Consider the following 20,284-nt stretch of genomic DNA (forward strand, 5'->3'; position numbering starts at 1 on the left):
TTGCACCTAAATTTGATAGTTGCAAATGCAGGCATCAGATTTAGGTGTTATTAGTTAAAGTTTATTAAACGCATGTCTAGACATGACCCAGCACTAACTTTTAGTGCTGGGTCTGCTCAGCCACTAGAGGCACCTGGCAGGGCTGCAGGCACTTGGCACTAACTTTAATGCCAATAGTAGGTATTAAAAATGATGCATGTAGACACCTTCCAGAAATCACTTAATGTGCATTAGCTTAATGTACATGACATTTAGTCACACTTAAATGCATGTGTAGATGTGCCCTAAAAGGCTTAAAGGGCATAAACCATTTCTACATGAAGCCCACAAGCTCCTGGAAGAGATTGGGGTTGCTGAACCAAACCTATGGGTAGTAATAGAGTGGGCCGACTGCTGGGAAATGTCAGGCCTGTTTCTACAGTGTTTTATGCCAACAACAAATGAGTGTTTCATTGGGCATGACCTGGACAGAGAAGCACAGGTCAAGCACAGCAAACTGAGATCTGGGTACAGACACTTCAAAATAACACTTCATAAGATTAACATCTTGGACAGCCTGCTGTATGAGTGCGGAGTTCAACAAACAGCAAAGCATTTGATCGAAAGCTACAACTCTACATATGCCCAAACAGGGTAGCTGGAATGTCCACATTGAGCGATAATACCAGAGTGGCTCATAGTTTTGGAACTTGATATCTGATGCTATACAAAGGAAGAAGGGGCTGTCCTTGTAGGAACACAGCCTAGTACAATGGTGTCTTGAAATTAACCGGGGCTACTAAATTCTGCTGTAGTATAAACAACAGAAATAAGGATAACAGCTGCAAAGAAAGACAGAAAGCAGGGCAGGGTGGCATCTGCGAGACTAACTCGTTCAAACTATACATAAACTTTCATAGTTGACTGCCTATTTTAATCAGGTGCTATGACTTCAGACTAACCCAGATAAATACCACTCTCAACAACAAGAAAAGATTGCTAAGATTGTAAGTGCAATATAGAACAGTAAAATACTTCTGGGGAAAATGAACGGTCAATTTATATACTTTTGGCCTGATTCCTTCCAATCTGTCTGAGATTTGCACTTGTACTATACTCTGATGGTTTATTTTCCTCAAACTACCTTTGCAGCTAAGAATGATATTGATCAGTAAAATGGCACAACACCATCTCCGCTTCACATCCCATCCATAGTTTAATACAGGAAGAAATTATTAAATATGTTTTTACTATAATAACTGAGAAATCTTACAGGGTATATTTTAAAAATACATCCCATTACAAAGCCTTCCCCAGGTCTCTTGGTTGCCTGCCAGTGAATGCATCAAGTTTATTTCAGTATTCTGTATCTGTCCAGTTCTCTGTTGATTTTGCTTGCTACTCCTACTCATTCAAAACCAACCTTTCATGGATTGAATTCACCTAGTTTGTCTTGCAGGAGTAAATGTCTAGCAGTGTAGAAGCTTTGCTGATATCAGAACAAGTAAGTTTTCATTCTACAGAGATGACCACCACATAACCTGTTTATTTGGGTTATATACTGGACTGTGAATTTGATCCTTACTTCCATTTCTTTCATTGCTCATCCTAAGAAAGAATATGATCCAGCAAATTGCTGCTCAGCACTGTAAAATCCTACTGAATTTACTGTAATGTGAGAAACAAAGAATCATAGAGAAGTAGGATTGGCAGGGTCCTCAGAAGGTTGTCAAGTCCAACCCTCTGCTCAAGACAGGTACATGCCTGTCCAAACTATCCCATACACATGCTTGTCTAACCTTTTTCAAAAACGCCACAAACAACCCATTGCACAACTACAAGGACCCAGAACACTAAGACCATTCTGACAACTGCAGGTAAAGCAGTGGGGTGAGGGCACTGTCGACGTCCTGCCACTGTGGCAAGGGACAAATATTAAAAAGCCGAAGCCTGAATTGATTCAATCTTTGCAGGTTGGTCTAACCTATAGAGATTGAACTGATTTGCAAATTGTTCATTTTTGATTCAGGAAACACAGGCACATATCTGCAGTGGCTCAGCCTAGAAGCTGGGGGGTGGGGGTGCTAAAGCAACCCCTCCCTTCCCTTTCAAAGTGCTGAGATGGGGGTGGGGGGTGCCTGGCAGGATGCTATGATTAGAAAGGGGTTTAAACCCCAACCCTGGCATGCACAGCCTCAGCCAGGGTGTGCCTGGAGGGGGAGGGGGAAGCAGCCCTTGCCAGGCTTTTCCCCACTCACTGCTCAAAGGCCGGGGAGTCTTCCAGACCCCGGCCCCTGTGAGGCAAAGTGGGGGAGGGAAGGGAGGACTGCTTGTGTGGAGTGCATGCATCTGTTGATGGTACTGAGCTTTTCAATTTCCCTCCTTCATCATAGTGTCTGCAGCAAACTGATGCCATCCACAGGTCCCATGCATTGCAAACCAGGTTATTTCTCACACGTCTGTCTGTCTCCTCTTGAACATTGTTGATTTTGGCTTTCAAAGCAAGCAAGCCAGTAGCCAGCAGGGAGCTTATCAGCCCATCAAGAAAACAAGACTCTCTCTTATTAGTTCAGGCTCTTCTTAAACAGCTTTTCCCAAGGTATTTGCAAAGAAGAATGGAGGGACATTACCAGTTGACCAGTTTATTAGTTCCAAAAAGCCCTAAGTGGACACTGTTCTGTCTGCCTTTTTTCCAGTGAAACTGGAAACACACATACATAGATACCTGTCAGCATTCAGCAGCATGGGGGTAGCATGGTCAGATGGCAGCTGGGGTCCATGCTGCTGGGGTCCTTGCTGTGGGAGAGGGGGGATCCCTGCTTGAGCAGTTAGTGAGGATAGAATGGGGTAGGGGGAAGCCAGGCAGGTGCTGCTGTGCCTGTAGTCTCCACCTCCGCCTTCTCAGCCAGCTGGAGCTCTGGCTAGGGAGGAGAGGGGGCAGGGCCAGCTCTGCTCTCTGGAGCAGACAGCCCAGCCCAGGGCTGAAAAGCATGCTGGGATTCTGGGGGACTCTGATTTAACTTAAACCAGGAAGGGATCTGGGACAAACATTACATAAACTGGTTTGACCCAAATCAGTTAAGTCTGATACTGCATTCAACCAGGTTCATCTTAAACTAGTTTCAGCCATTTTAAAACTGGTTTACGTGTACTGAACTTATGTTCTGTTACACGTTTAAACCAGTTTCTGATCACTTAAACCAGTTTATGTGTAACTTCTGTCCGTAGCCTGCAAGTTTATTAAAACATTCTCAAGAAATCCAAGGAAAAAGACTACAACCTGTTGCTACAAAACTCCCTGTGGTTTGGATCAGCTGTGAAATAAAATTCCTTCCTCATCCCAAATGTGGTGATCAGTCTGACCCTGAGTGATGGGGCAACACACTTAACCAGGAACCTAAGGCCTTTATTTAGTTCTAGCAGGAGCACTGGGACACTCCAGTTAAAGTCCCTCACTTTGGCTGTAGCGAATACCTAATGCTTCTGAGGAAGGCAAACCTCTTTCACCCCAACACTTATAGCAACAGGAGGGGGAAAAAAATTCCTTCTTGGCCCCATGTGGCCACCAACAAAGCCCAAAAGCATGGGGGAAAAACAAACACCCTCTACTCTGTTCTGCAACTTGAGGATACCAAACAACTCTATGCATCACACACACTTTCTGGCATCCTTTCCCTTCCATAAACTTATTAATCTCCTTTTGAGGTTGTTTAGTCATTTACAGGATCAGGCCCATATTAATTAACTATCCATTTGGTTTCTCATCTAATATCTCATGAATCCCTTTAAGAAACTGCAGATAATGCATCCAGTTTGCTTGCTTAGCTGGCTGGGGTGGTTCTGTTAATAGACAGGATCAGCTAAGCTTGGAGCCCTTAAAATGTCTTCCTTTATTGTAGGGTATTTCCTAATCTGTGTGGTAAATCCCACTGAAGTTCCTGTAAAATGAAAGGTGCTTCCTTCAGGCAGGACAGGGAATTTTAAAACTTCAGGACTGACAGAAGAAATCTAACCTTCAGTTAAGATACAGCAGGATTTTTCCCAAAGTGCTTAACTAAAGGATATCCACATCACACTTTTATTTTTCATCCTTCTTTGACCTTTAATTTCATGTAAGTTCCCAAAGTAAGCAATTTTAGCTGTGTTTTTTCTCAGCTTCTCCCATTTTGGGTAACAGACACAAAGACTATTTTGTGACTACACACCCCCTTCTTTCTTAAAATCTCATAGCAAGGGAAAAATGGCTGTTAGTTTAAACAACTTAGAACTACAGTTTTGTGCCCATTGAGGTACTTATTTATCCACCAATTTCAATTCTTGCCTGTTTTTATATTTAAAATTATAGCTTTTCCAAGTTCATGTAAACTTCTAGGTAAGAGGGTGGCTCTTTTACAAAAACCTGCTTCCAAATCACTAAAAATAATTCATTCCTGTTTATATTTTCTTCTCATGGAGTGTAAGGCTATGATATGTACACTTATAACTCATTCCTTTCTTTATTTAACTATTTAATTGTTAATGTTTCAAAATATTATGTGAATGTTTTTCTGGTGAATGGAACTGGACTGAAAGCCTGGAGAAAAGTCCTCTGCTTATCTACACAACAGGCATAGAATGAAGGGCAGTGAAGTGAACTTCACCATCATATTCTGCTATTGTGCATTAACCTTTAGCAGGAAGTACCACCACTAGGGCTGGGCAGAAATTACACATAAATCATTATAAGTGACCAGAAACCGGTTCAAAACTGTAACACAACAGAAGTTCAGTACACATAAATCACTTTCAAAATGGCCAAGACAGGACTTCAGGCATATTGTGGTTTAAGATAAACCTGGATGGATGCAGTATCAGACTTAATTGATTTAGGTTAGATCGGTTTATTGAACTTCTGCCCCAGATCCCCTCCAGATTCAAGTTAACTCACAGTCCCCCATCATTCCAAGATGTTTTTCACCTCCCCCACAAACCCCACCTTGCACGGTGGGCAGGCTAGCCTTGGCCCATGCTGTCCGCTTCAACCATGCAGGGAGGCATGCTCTAGCACCCCCAGCTTCTGGCCTGGGCCACTGCAGACATGTGTCTGCATTTCCAGAATCGAGAGTGCATGTCTGTTCACTTGCTTATCGGTTCAATCTACGTACTTTAGACTAACCTGCAAAGATTGAATCAATTCAGCCTTGGGCTTTTTGACTGCCTGTACTTAGCTTAGAGGGTTAGATGATAATTAAGTCTGAATCAAACATTCAGTGACCATTCTGGTAAGGATGGCAACCAGAGTCTGAATCAGTTCCAGTTCTTAAAGTAGGTTTTGTGATGTCAACACACCTCCTGAAACATAGGTTTAGGCCACCCAGTTCATTTCAGTTAAGGCCAATGAAAACCCATCACATAGTGACACTTATCTGAAAACCCATCACATAGTGACACTGCTGATGCTATGAACAGGTGACTGAGACCTAGGCTCCTTCTCTCCTGTTTCAGAACTTGATACAGCAACTTTCCTACAGCAAGAGATACAGCTCGTACTTCCTTTAATTAAGTTTAACTTCGGTATTGTACAAGTGTCCGAGTTAGTTTCTCACTGTTGAGTAGGGCGCAAGGGGTTAGAGCTGTGGTTCTCAACCTTTTTAGACTCAAGTAACCTTTTGTTAGGCACAAGGCACTCCTTGGAAAATGCCATCTCTTAGTTTTCACTCATTTTTTGACAACTGAAAAATAATACAGCAAATTTTCTATTGCAAAAAACTCTGAAAGATCATAATAGGTCAGAATTATTTTAACACTACAGATTTTTATTTGAAACTGTTGGTTTTATCTTGTAAATCATGTCTGCTTGCTTAAGATTGTGTGGCATTCTGCAGCACCCCAAAAAGATTTCAAGGCACCCCAAGATGCTGCAACACCCTGGTTGAAAATCACGGGACTAGAGATAATAATATGAAAACAGTTGTTTCAGTTTTAATAACTTTTGATTACCAGTCTAGGTACAGTAGACACAGAACTTGTCTGCCCTACCTGTTACCTATTTGAAAATTGAACTAGTGCAATGATACTCCCAAAGCAAACTTAACTTTGGTTTGGCATGAGGTACAATGTAATTCACGAGTTGGCACTCTCTGAAAGTTCCCCTTGCCTTGTTATTTCCTTCCAAGAATGTTTAAAAAAAGAGAGAGAAAGAATATTTTCCATTTTTAAATTGCTCTTTACTCTGCAAAGCTTAATAGCCTTTATATACAAAAATATATCTTCAGTGAACACAGCACATGATGTATTGATAAATTAAAAATGACTAAGGTGGCAGCAGTCTGTTTCAAGGAATATATCATACTAGATGTAACTCACAAGAATACAGGTTCTTTCCCCTCATTAAATCAGTCTTAAATGTCTATTTCTGAAGGGCATATTGTGGATTTTTAATGTAAGTTATTATTCTTTGAGGCTCAAGTTGACACACACTTAAGTGATTTTTGAAATCAAGTCTTTGGTGCCTAAATACTGTTTCATCTAGTTCAGAACTGTTGTTACTATGACATTTCACCATAAAATTAAGATTTTAATAGGGTTACACTAATCTCAGTATTTGTCCACTTCATGAAAGCCAATTTCAGTCCTCTCTGCAGTCCATAAAACATTCTGGGTGAGTGTTCATTACGTTAACTTGTCATTTGCTCAGTAAGGTGAGTTATTTAGCATCGTATGCATACCAAATGCACATAAACTATAATAGACAGGACCAACACTTTCTCAGAAGGGACACTTATTGACATGTGTGGACAGTAGCAGCAGGCCTTGCATTTTCACTTCAACTACTACTTAAAAGTGACGCTGTCAGAAAGGAAACACCTACTGTGCGCCTTCACTTGCCTTCTGATCCCTTATTAGTTAACCCCGAAGTGAATATGTATACAGCTTTAATCCCCAAGTGTGTATCTGAACCAGGGGAAATCTGGAATTAATTTTGAAGTATTTTGGTTACTAATGCAGCTGTTACAAGTGTTTGATTTGGCAAGGGAACAGAAAAGGCACTGCATACCAATTTCGTGAGCCACTGTAAAAGCTGCATGGAGGCCGTCATCTTCAATCACTGCACAGCTGCGCTCAGGGGAGCATATGGTCCCAACGTCTGCCATTCCCAGAGTATCACATGAATGATGCCCGCATAAATCCTGCCCAGAAAGGGAAAAAAGAAGTCATTAATATCATTGTTATACACATAGGCAACAACAAGCTGAAGTCAGCATCCCTCTGCAAACAGCATGGCCAGGATAATAATAATAATAATACAAGTAATATTATACTTTGAACTGAAATCTAAGAATCACAAAGCCTTATAAAAGCAAGATGACCAAATCCCACCTCCATTAAAGTCAATGGGAGTCTTTGAATTTACTTTAACGGTAATTGAATAAGGCCTGTAATTAATTACAATCATTTATGTGTGTACTGTTGAGGCTCTAACTGACATCAGGGGCTCAATTTGTTTAATGCCATACATGCACTGTAGAACAAAACAGTCACAGTCGCCAGCTGAAGATCTAATCATCCAAATAGATAAAACAGATCAAAGGTATTTGAACCTTTCTACAGATGTAGAATAGGCACGCACATGGAGAGACCAGGGATCACACAGGCAAGATTTAAATGAAGAGATTCTGTATCCCAGTTCAGTGCCTTTTCCACAAAAACATCCTTCCTCTCTAATGGTACCTTTCATATACTTGTACCCAAAGAAATGAGATAATGTTCAATATCTCTTTTGCAATGGGGTCTGTACTCTGAGACTCTGATTCACCCCATTTTAGAGATGAGGAAACTGAATGCAAATGATTCAGTTATTTTTCCAAGGTCCATCGTAGGGTTGTGGATTCTGCATACCTCCTAAATGTGATATGCAAAAATGAGACAATCTCTAAAATTTAAGAGAGATTATCATGTTTGCAGTTCTTGGATACAGGAAATGATCAGAACTCTAAAATAAATTTTTGCTTAGTTATACAATATAAAAATCATGAGCCAATGTTATTTTTTTCAGTACTTCCACTTTCACATATAAACATTCATTTTATAGGGACTAGGCACATATGTGTGTACTTGGCTTGATTCAAAATTCAATAAAATTCATAGAAGAATTCTTATTAAGATGTCAGTGGGCTTTGAAGCAGGCTTTTATTAATTTCACATAGATAGATAGATAGATAGATAGATAGATAGATAGATAGATAGATAGATAGATACTGCTAGGTTTTTCAGAAAACTTAGTATACTGGTATGTGCAAATTGCAGCTAGACTGCCCTGTGCTACACTGATATGGAGAGAGTTAAAAGTGAAAATACCAGTCATACCCATTCTGCAATACGTTTAACATTGTAGCATAGTTAAATGAATGTCATTTCAAAACAAAACTGTATTGTTATAAATACCTACAAAGGCATGTCTATGCTATTCTATACATAAAAAGGGCTTTGTCTGTCTGTGTGTGTCTGTCTGTCCGTAATGCTCCTGGGGGGCATGGCTCCTGGCGGGGCGGGGCTCCAGCCAGTGCTATGTGCAGGGCGAATTGCCCGTCAAGAATGATGGTGGGGATGGAGTACTGCCATGATGGTGGGGACAGAAGTGAAGGAGAGAGGGGAAGAGGGGTGGCATGGGGCTGGACACGGAGGTGCGGTGGGAATGATGGTGGGGATGGAGCGCTGCCATGATGGTGGGGGACAGAGGGGATAGTGTGTGGGGGTGAAGTCAGTACCACTGGTCTCACTGCCTCCAGCCCTGCTCCTTGAAGGTGGCGGCGGCGCGGGGTGGTGGTGGTGTGGCACTGGCCTTGTCCCCCCTCCATCCCTGCCATCATTTTTGATGGGCAATTCACTAGTACTTTACAATGATAGTTTGAGTCTACCATTCAAACCGCATTCCTTCATTCAGATTTCCATTTAAATTGCCCTACTTTTAGGAAGCCTTTTATGATTAATCTATCTAGATAATAAAATAATGGTCTGCATATAGCTGTTAGACATATACATTCAATAGCTCACTAGTAAGTGCCAGTTCTCACTGAAGTTAATAGAAAGTTCAACATATCAAGCTCATAAAGCAGAAGATTGGACATTTTCTTTGCTGTATTTTTTTTTAATTATTAAGGGTTTTTTTAATATAAATAAATAAATTGCCAGGATTACGGTAGTGAATTTAGCATTCCAGGGTCAGTGCCTTCATTTCCATAAATCTTAGCACTGGGGACTTTTCTTTTTCCTGTTAACTGAGGGTAGCAAGTGCCTTGGTGGTGATCTTTTAGCCTAGTTAACGTGTTAGCAGCACTCATTAAATTCCTAGAGCATTCTCATGGGCTATGAACAGATGTTGCATTTGTCTCAGGAGATGTTGCATTTGTCTCATCATTCAGATGTCCACATCTTTGTCCTGAGTTAAACCCTAAACAGGCTCACAGGATAAGAATTGCTGACATTTTGTCTTGGGACATTGTGAAACACGTCTGAACTATTATCCCAGGACTGCATCATTGAATCAATGTCAGAAAAGTGTCAGGCAGACAAGGTTCTTTGGGCAAATGTGATATATTTATTAGACCAGCTAGTTGGAAAATTGTTTTTTGCAAGCTTTCAGGCACAAAAAACCTTCTTTAGGCATAGGGGGAGTCTGCTGGTGTTATGTGTTCTCCATGACGGAATCAAAGCCAAAATGTAAAATGTAGGTCTGTGAAAATGCAAATGAGTGGCTGTGAGGATCAGAGGGAATGGTAGACAATAGGTGTCAGACGGGGGGGAGGGGGCCAAGGAGGGAATGTTGAGCTGGTGATAGAATGTATCTGGTGAAATGTAGAGAGGTTAGCTGGCTGGCAGGTGGCAGCCAGGTTATAATGTGTCATAAATCCAATGTCTATATTTAGTCCATTTTTTTTTTTTTTTTTATCCAGTAGTGTTTTGTAAATTCCCTTTGAGATTAGAATTGAGAGATTGGAGAGAGAGTGGTTGTCTTGTGAGAAACTGGCTTCCACATATAATTGGGTATTCCTGTCTTTGATCGATTTTTGGTGTACGTTCATTCTGGTATGCAGCTGTTGTTTGGTTTCTCCTACATATTTTCTATCTGGAAATTTAGTGCACTAGATGAAATTTTCTTAAAGAGAATCTTAAATTCTTAAAGAGATCTTTCCACAACCACCCATCCTAGCCTTTAAACAAGCATCAAACCTCACAAACCTCATCACCAGAAGCAAACTTCCTATGGCTCAAAGAACACCGAATGGATCCAGACCATGCCAGGTTAAGAAATGTAAAACCTGTCACCGGATCTCCACCACTCCCACATAACTATATCCCACAATAGAATCATCACTAGTCCTGGATCTTACACCTACACCAACACCTCCAGAAATGTTATTTTCTATCAGGGCACTGGATGAGATATATATGTGGGAGAAACCAGACAACTGCATACCAGAATGAACACACATTGAAATGTATTGAAGACAAAAATACCCAATTACCTGTGAGGGCACACTTCTCACAAGGCAATCACTCTCCAGTCTCTTAGTTTCAATACTCAAAGGGAATTTACAAAACACCTTTCATAGATGAGCCTATGAACTTCACTTCATAAATCTACTGGATACAAAAAAATAATGGACTAAATATAGACATAAGAGTTAGGAAACATTATAACCTGCCTGCCATTTGATAACCCCAAGTAACCGGTCTGCATTTTACCAGCTACATTCTGTCACCAGTTCAACATTCTTCCTCTGCCCCCCAGCTCCACCTACCTGTCTCACAACTACTGTCTGTCTCCCATTCCCTCTGATCCTCACTGCCACACATTTGCATTTTCACATACTTGCATTTTGCATATTGGCTTTGATTCCACTATGGAGAACACATAACACCAGCAGACTCTCCCTATGCCTGAAGTGTTTGTGTCTGAAAGCTTGCAAAGAACAATTTTTCCAACTATTTAGTCAGTCTAACAAAATATATCACATTTACCCAAAGAACCTTGTCTGCCTATGTCCTTATACCACCACGGCTGCAACCAACAGCCCTAAAGAAAAGTGTCAGTGCATTCAGCCATTCATTAAACCCCAACTGGAAAGGCAATGTATATACAAGGGTGATCCTGGGACTTTTCTGTGGACAAATGCAGGCACAACTTGTCTGTGAACAAATTCAATGTCTGTTCCTAGTCTTAGGCTTACATCAAATAACTTGTTTATATATCACCTCTAAATTTAGCCTATTGAGTTCATACATTTGTCTTACATGCACAAATTTTACTACTTTAAACATGCTAACCATACTATACTAGGTAAAGTGCACCAACTGCAGTTTAATCTTGCTCAGTATAAAGGTGCCCAAGAGCTAGTCTCACAGAAATTGTACTAAACTGTACTGGAATTAGGCACTTTTACACATGCTCTGAGAAATGCTCTAATTAAAGTGCCTCCACATCTCATGTATCAGTGTCCCTGCACTTAAAAATGGTGGTGGGGCACTTGAACTAAAGCTCATTTGATGAGGTTTAGTTCAAGTCCCCCCACCACCATTTTTAAGTGGGGGGCTACTGATACATGAAATGCAGGAGGCTGCTGGATTGCAGTAATTGCTATGCTCTAGCAGACTTGATTAATCAAATTTGTTCTGATGCGCTGCAATTCCAGTGCATTGCAGCAGCCTCTGTGCTCATGTACAGGCACCCATTTATACTAGTTTAACGGCATTCATACAAGTAGTTGAACCATTATAACTAACCAAAACAGTAAAAAAAGTATGTACACCATGCTTAAAGGTGATAGTTTGAGGTGATGAAAGCTATATCTTACATTCTGAGAAGGGCAGAGGAAAAGTGAAAATTACAATAACTATAGCCTGGCTTATAAACAGATTTTGCATGCTATTTTTGTTAGGGGTGTAATTTCTTTCAATATAGTCATATTGGTAATACTCCTATTGTAGACACAGTTATACAGCATGAAGGTATTTTATAATAGTATATCTTATTACTCCTCTCTAACAGGAATAATCGGTACCACTCTTTACACATTTACATAGAAATAACTCTATCTACATTAGGAGGATGTACTGCTTTATAAGTAGACAAGCCCTTAGGGCTCCTTAGAATCACTTCTGAAACAGTTTTCAGAAGTTAAATTGTTCTTTAACCCTGTATTTCTTGACAGAGATGTTAACTACAAGACTTCCCTTGATAAATCCTGCCTGAACTGAAATGATGCAGAGGGATGGTGCCATGTTATTTCCATTAATGTCAAGAGTGTTTGCTACAATATATTAGCGTACTGTTTTAATTATATATGGGTATTTGCATCTAACAATATCTTGTTACTTTTGACATACCTCTGACATGTCAATATCATGCCATATTGCTAGCTGTGTTTTGTAATATAAAAGACTGGTTCTGGAAATTTAGGAATACTGACCATACACTGTTCCGAAGGTATTGTGCTGTTGGACTGCATAGACATGGCCTCATAGGGAGGGAAGGAATATGACCATAAATCCCCATATGAGACAAAGAAATGAGCAAGAGAGCAACAGATGTTTTAGATATAAGGAGCAGAACTATGGATATAGGGTTGGGTGATGAACAACACCGTGGTCACTTGAGTCATTTAAGTGATAATTTCTGTAATGCAACAAGTATTGGGCAATGTGGAAGAAGAGCAGCGTGCATGAACATTGCAGCTCAGTCTGTGTAGTTTCAGAAGAGAACTAGACAGGGATAGAGAGGTAGGGTAGGACTTGGAAAGCACAGTATGAAAAGTGGATATGTTAGCTGGTGTTAGCCTGCTTGTGCGGTAGTTGCTGGAAATGTGTGGTTATGAGCTGTCTCTCTACTACAGCTGTAACTGTGGAGCTTGTGTTGGTTAGGTATTAAAGAGGGGAGGATGTGAACAACAAGTACTCTTTAATTCCTTTCTTCAGCCTTGGGTAACCATGTATGGAGGCCTTTTTTTGTCTTAGGATAATGCCACCACTGTTATCATTAGCATTGGCAGATTTTTACAATCTCATGAGATTCTCAGATCATGATCACAATTTCCTCTCTTTCCCCTTCCTCTCTGTAGATACCCAGATTTGGCCTATGTAGTTTATTTCTATTCTGCTTCTATATGAGGTACACTATGCAGCTTTTGATCCTGCACAGTGATACTTCTGAGACAGCTGAGCAATTGCAGTGCTTTCATACCCTTTCCTCTTAACTACATACACATTTCCTAATTATAGAGGTTTTTTTCAGTAGCACAACTTAGACCTATATTATTTTAAACCTATCTGCTTATGGTTCTGCTAATTGAAACCCGGTAGGACAAATATTGTCTTTGTCCTAAACCTCCCGCACCCCACTGGCCATGAAAACTTAGTTACCAGGATCATTAACAACAGTCTTAGCTTCCCTAGACTGTCTCAGAAACAACCTCAGAGGTTCCTAAAGGAAAGTTTCTGGGAGTACATTAAAAGTTTTTATAGCTCACAAAAAGTTTTTTTTTTCCCTTAAAATCAGGCCCTAACCTAATGATGTAATCTAATAAATTTATGTGGATCTCCTCAATTTTTCAAACTGCTAACAAAGCACTAAAAAGCCGGGACTGAGATTGTATTTTTAAAATACCTTCCGATCATTATTTCTCCATGATGTGCTTTTTCTTGTAGAAAGTTAAGTACCCATTCATACCTGTCTAATTTTGTCTGACCTTTTACTCACGTAATTATCTCCATATAGTGGTGGAAACTTCTGAGCATAAATGTTTCTTGATGTTTGTAAAAAAAGAATTCAGAGTCTGGCCTTTGATCTAAACCACAGGAGTTTCAGAATAGAAGAATCAATAGGAAATGCATTTGCTGTACAGGAGACAATAGATGCTGATCCTTAAAGTTTGGCAAAGGAAAGAGTTAGGAAAAATGAGCTCTAAATCATATGATCAGTAGTTAATTAGACAGCTCTTTAAAGGCCAAGATTTTTTGGCATTCTTGAAGCGCATCAAGACTGCTTGGCCTTTTGCCACGTAGAAATGGCATTATTGTGAATGAAGATAACTGTAGAGGCTCCCTATTTGATGCTGTTTACTTATACGACTTGGAATTCTTTAATTGGAGAAGAGGGGCTCAACACTGGCATACACTAATCTTTAGATTTTGAATTTTGACATTAGATTAGTGTTTTAGGTCTAAATCCAAATAAAGGATTTAGGGCACCTAACCACAAAATTGCAATCCTGAAATGCCCCGCTTACATACTGCTTAACCCTGGGGCACTCTGAGTACTTTGGGACATTATGCCTGATGATCACTGTGTGAGGGAGTTGTTCATGCACTTTTAAGAACAGACCAGACAAGCAGTTGTATAGGATGGTTTAGACAGGGGTGATCCTGCCCTGAGCAGGGGAGTTGGACTAGTGATTCTAAACTCCATAGACAGCTTAGAATCAGACAGTTTGTGGCTTAAATTGTTCTAAGCACCTGAACATTCTGCTTTTGTAGACACCAGATGTGGTTCAGTTTTCATAGGGCTCAACAGCCCGGCAGTTAGCTCATAACCAATCCTGGTTGGAATCCAGAAGTAGGTATTCCTTCTTCTACATCCCCGAAGGAGCCTGATACAAGTGGTGTTCTTTGAGCACGCCTAACATGTACCGACAGGTTGAGGCTTCACAAAATGTAGTTGTGGCTAACACTTTCTTTTAAAACATGGTTATGAGCAATACTTCTCTTATGCAATATTGTAATAGTTAGATCATTTGACCAAGATCTGGAATAACCAGTTTCCAGACCCTCCTCCAGCCCAGGGGGTTCAAACCACCTTTCATCTCCTAGGACAGTACCTTATCCACCAGATAGTAGGCTATGCTGAGCGGGGCACTTTCTCCCTGTCCTATTCGAGCTGTATTATTGTGCAGAAAAAAAACCCTCCAGATTTACTGAGAGAGAAGCACAGAAAGAGCTTGTCTCCAACTCCAGCAGTCAGGTGATAATTAGGCAGTTGTGCATAACTGCAAAAGTATTGTGGAATACTCCAGCACTTTTCTCATATCCACAAAACGTTGTTTTCCCCCTATGTCATTTTCTAAACAAAACATACTATATTCATACGAAGGTCAATGGAGCCACTCTGCAGCTGAGAAGAATAGCAAATGCTATAATTTCTGTAGCATAATAAAGATCATTTACATTCAACATTATACATCAAGAACCCCTGCAGATATACTGCTCACATTTGGCACAATGACAATATGACAATACAACCTCTGGCTTACTACAAAGGAGGGGAATTTGGATGAGACAAAGTTAAAAAAAAAGAAAAAAAAAAGAAATAACCTGAGCCAAAGAAAGCATGTGCTTCACTCAATGAAATTATCATCTATTGAGCTGAGATAATCCAATCCTTGCAGTTCAATTTCAACAGCACTGTCAGCTTGATAGTTAAGCTGAACCACATATGCAGGGCCCATATAATTGCTATGTGGAAAAGGGCAGGACTGTGGCCTTTGACTCTAATGTGAACTTTTTTTGTGAGAGCCAGTGATGATGGTACTATCACTCGCTATACTAACCAGTACTTATGAAAGACATGTTCATGTTCTGATTGTCTGTATCTGCTGTGAGAAATATCTATTTGAGTTTTCACATGATTCAGAGTGGAAAGAAAGGAAGAGAATTTGATTTTGTCCAACTGTTTTCAGTAGTTTGCTTTTAAGTTAGTTTAGGTCATGAGTAAAGTAGATTTGTGGGAGTTTAGGGGACACTTGCTAAAAAAGTAAAAAAAAATAGTACTGATTCAAGTACATTTTAGACGATGTTTCCAACAACTATTTGCATTGCAACACACATCTGGAGTATGTTGTTTGTGTTAATAAGCAGTGCGGACACAGAAAAATGAATTATTCCAAAGTCACAGAATTAGTCATAAATGGGAGAGAGATAAACAAATTAGATTAATATTTAACTTTGATGTTACTCCAGTCAAGTCAATGGAGTTATACCAAGGATGAATCCAACACAAAAATTTTAAACTCTAATCACAGAGGTGGTTAGCCTTTTTAGTCTGAAGTAGGCAAGAGTAGGGTAGGTCAAGCAGATAACGTGAAATATAGAAAGATCCATTACTGACTTTAGTTACTTTGTGGCTGGGTCTCTAAGGGTGTGTCTACACGTGCAATTAATGCAACTGAATGAACTCTGGTGCAGTTTGAGCTAGTGGAACCTAATCTAACTGTCTACACATGTGTTTAAGAGCAGTAATTTACTGTGCCATCAGATAGTACTTGTGTCTGATGGGACTAGTGATGGTGCAGTAAATGAGTCTACGTCAACCTAATTGCCACACACATGTATACGCTGATGCTTTACTGCACAGCAAATTAGTCTACTGTGCAGTAAAGCACACATGTAGTTGGGACCTGACTAGATTAGTCTGGTGACACCTTAGAGTAACTGGCTCAGAGAGTCATGGCTTTTGTAAGTGACAACCTACCTCATCAGGTGCTATGCAAATAGAAAGTATAGCATCTGATGAAGTAAACTATTGCCTACAAAAGCTCATGCCTTTCAGTTAGTCTCACAGGTGCCATTGTAGTCAGAGACCCAGTCACAAAATAACTAAAGACAATAATGTAACTCTCTGCATTGCATGTTACCTGCCTGAATGACATGTCCTGAATAACTGGATAGGAGATTACATTCTGTTATAATCTTTCTATTATATTTTTGAACCAAATGAAGGAGCAAATTATGGCATTTGTTCTATTAGGATTAATTCAGCTAAGGGGCCTAACTCTGGAAACCTTGTCAGACAGTCTCACTGATGAAATATCTGTCTTTGATCCACATTAAGGCAGATTTTCACAAATGACTATCTAGATTAAAGCCAGGTCTGCCTGCAATGGTTTATATATTAATCTCTTTTGCTATACAGCAGAGCTTGTTTTGAAGTATTTATCAAATTAAATACAGATAATAGCAAAAGGTTAATTGCTTTTTTATCAGGATTCACTGTGAGTTCTGCTTAGAAATAGATCACATAAGCACTAATAATAATAATAATAATAATAATACATTCCACTGCTACTGATTCTACATAGAAGGAAAGTCCTTGGTGCCTTCAATCATGTAAGCCTTAATCTGTCTTTAAATAAAGAAACTACATTGTAAAAGAGAGGAAAGCATCTGGGAAAGATCCTTGAAAGTACTTTTGAATTCAAACAAAATCAGTCACCTTTAAAGGATGTTGCAGTTTGAGGTAATGTAACTTCCAGTACAAATGTCATTCCAGAGGGAAGCTAAGTGTTATGCTGGAGATCTATATAGCAATATGCATGCTTAGTTCAGCTACTGACTATGCATAAAGAGTTACTTACAGTTTGGGAAATGTGTTAGTTTGATAGATGATTTGGAAATATTATTCTGTTGACACACAGACACAAAGTTCAAGGTGGCCTCAGTTAGTAAACAGGGATGGAAAATGTACCTCACACATTTACTCCATGCCTGAAAAACAAACCATTTAGAAGATGACATCTGGATTCACAAAAATTAACACAGCACTGTTCAGAGCCCATCAAAACATGGAGCGATGGTTTAGCATCTAGTTGCTAAGCAACCTACTTCATACATTCAAAACACAGTTGTAAAAGTTGGATCTTCCTGCCAATTGCTGCTACTTCTCACTGAAGAACTAAACTGGAAAAAAAATCTTTCTTTGGGTTTAAAAACTAACTGTTTTCTAGGAGATGTGTTTCATCTGCCTTTTCATTCTTCAGCTCGTTGTCAAGTTTACATTCTAATATGTGAGCGGATTCATTTTGAACATGCAAATGTCATCAGATTAAAGTGGCATGTATCTTTCGCTGAATGCGTAGAAATGCACATAGTGAGAAACTAACTGTTCGCTAAACCAAAATATCATCTTTTCCTAAGCCAAACGTATCTCTGATTTGACCTTCATGATTTCAAAATCTAGGGCCAGATCCTGTGATTCATCCCCTGGAGATACATTAAAGAAATCTGCACTGATTTACTTTGAGGATCTGACTATTGCTCAACTGTGTCAAAAATATGCACCAAACAAACTACAGCCTATGTTTTGATTACAACATATTTATTAAATAACACTGAAAACTACTTTTCCATATGATGCCTATTGCCTAATGCATTACATGTATATTCTTACAGTAACAAGTAAAATTGTAATGAGACCACAGGAACTATGAAATTTTACTCTCTTTCTTTGAAATGTTCATCCATAGCAAACATTTAGAGCCAGATTTTAGCACTGTTACTTATGTTCAAAGGAATTAGCTCTACACATGGAGTGAAGGTTTGTCTATAGATGGAGGGTTGCAATATTTTTGCTTCTGCCAGGATGGGCCAGGAAACAACACAGGCAAAGACTTTTAGTGATATCTTTTATTGAACCAACTGTATAACTGGGAGAGCTATAGGGCAAGTTTTCAGACATCAATTGCCCCACTACTTGTCCAACAGCTTTCCTAGCTACTCAGTTGATCCAATAAAAGATGACTACAAATGGAGTTACTTTACAATCCGCTTTGAAAGTGGAGTAAGGTAATTAGGAATCCTTATTTTGGAATGAGTGTATCCACAAAAGGTGCTTTTTAGGAATAACAACTGTCCTTTAAATTCTGAATTAACTTGCAGGGGTAGGTAAGTCCTTAGCTGTTATTCAAGGAGGTCTGGTTTGGCATTCATTTCAAAGTTTAAGTCTACAATCTGCTTTTCTTATTTAGTGGAACCTGGTCAAGCCCCACTCAAATTAATGAGAGTAGCAACAGAAAGATTTTGACCCAGTGGTTAATAAACTAACCATAAAAAATGACATTTATAGTAAAAAGCAAGAGGATTCTGACAGGATCTAGCTGTCCTTGTTGCCCAGCACCACCACTGTCACCATGGCCTTCCTTCATTCAGATTATAATTGCTCAAGTGACTGTAAAAATATGAGTTTACAGAGCTTTTAACAAAGATGATGAGTGAGATTAAACTGCTGCAGAAGTAGCCTGCAATGCAAGTGCTGGATGACCAAAACACAGTCTAATGTTTCAAGTATTTAGAGCTATAAAAGTAAGCCAGGCTTCTTTTTGCCTCTCCCCTCTGGAGGAACTCCTTCCACAAACCATGCAAAGCATCCTTTTTGGCAGGCTCCTATGCTGTAGCTGAGCAAGAAAACTCAAACAAACGGAAAGTCATGCAGTTATTCTTTTCTTTCTTAGAAAAAAACACAAAACCACCAAAAGGGATAGTCTTACAGAAGAACCTCATTGCATAAACTCTGCCACATGTCCACTAGAGAAATGCCCCTTAATGACCTCTGGCAATGCAATTAAGTAAGACACACAGATCTGCAAGTATGAAACTAGCATGATCAGGCCTGTAATTAATTAAGAGAACCTATTTTTCATGGCGTGGATAGGAAGGTAGCATGTCCCTCTCTACAAACCCGGTGGACTTAGTTTTTGTGGCTTTGTTTTTCTGTTGTTTATATTTATGTCCTAGTCTTGAACCACAAGTGTTGTCATCTTCCAGCCTTAGCAACACTGGTCTTTCATGCTGGGGACACCACATCAACTTACACCAGTTAAACAGGAAAGGCATATGTTCTTTAAAGTGTTCTCTACCAGTTCAGTTAAATTTTCTAACCTCAGTGGGTCAAGTCCATTCCTAGATTAATTTGACCGCAGGAGTTATTTACAGGGACTATCCACAAATGGTAGAAGCTCCACAGCAATTAAAAAGGATGTGTGAAACAACACACTCTAAAAGGAAGCAATGTAATCACCCAAGGGGAGATATTAGATGGTTGAAGTCTGGTTCCTAATGGCTATATGTTTAGATCAAACAAATTAACAGTATCCCTCCACACTGACAGTCTCTAGTCAAGAGACTCCTGGGACCTGAATAACAGGGAATGTTGTAGATCAGGGGAAAGTGAAAGGACGGACGCCTTGTAAAAGAAACTTGTAAAACACTTTAATGAAAGGAGCACCACTCATAACTTGGACAGGAGTCATCTGAAGAAGTCCCCATGACTGGATGGTATTGTTGTTGAAGCAACAGGTGTTGTGGTGAGTGTGGTGAGCCAGATGAGTGTGGTGTTTCACGCATCTCAGTTTTGGAGCCAGCCCTCCTTCCACCCCATTCCTGCTTCCCCTTCTTACAGGAGGAAGTTGTGGGAGACACTTGAAACCACAGCATGTGAAATGAAGCAGTGACATCTCCCAGGTGGAGATAAATGAGATGGTCTCAGTCTGCTCCTTAAGTG

General features: G+C 39.8%; 1 protein-coding gene across 1 annotated transcript in view; it reads right to left on the reverse strand.

The window, feature by feature from the left end:
- The window catches only part of ADAMTS5 (ADAM metallopeptidase with thrombospondin type 1 motif 5), a 73,436-nt gene that overhangs the window by 50,979 nt on the left and 2,173 nt on the right, over window positions 1–20,284 (reverse strand). Inside the window, exon 2 of the mRNA XM_006278893.4 lies at window positions 7,016–7,148. Coding sequence (XP_006278955.4) covers window positions 7,016–7,148 — 133 coding nt within the window. The remainder of the gene's footprint in view (window positions 1–7,015; window positions 7,149–20,284) is intronic.

Source organism: Alligator mississippiensis, chromosome 1 (genome assembly GCF_030867095.1).
Source record: "Alligator mississippiensis isolate rAllMis1 chromosome 1, rAllMis1, whole genome shotgun sequence".
Taxonomy (NCBI): Eukaryota; Metazoa; Chordata; order Crocodylia; family Alligatoridae; genus Alligator; species Alligator mississippiensis.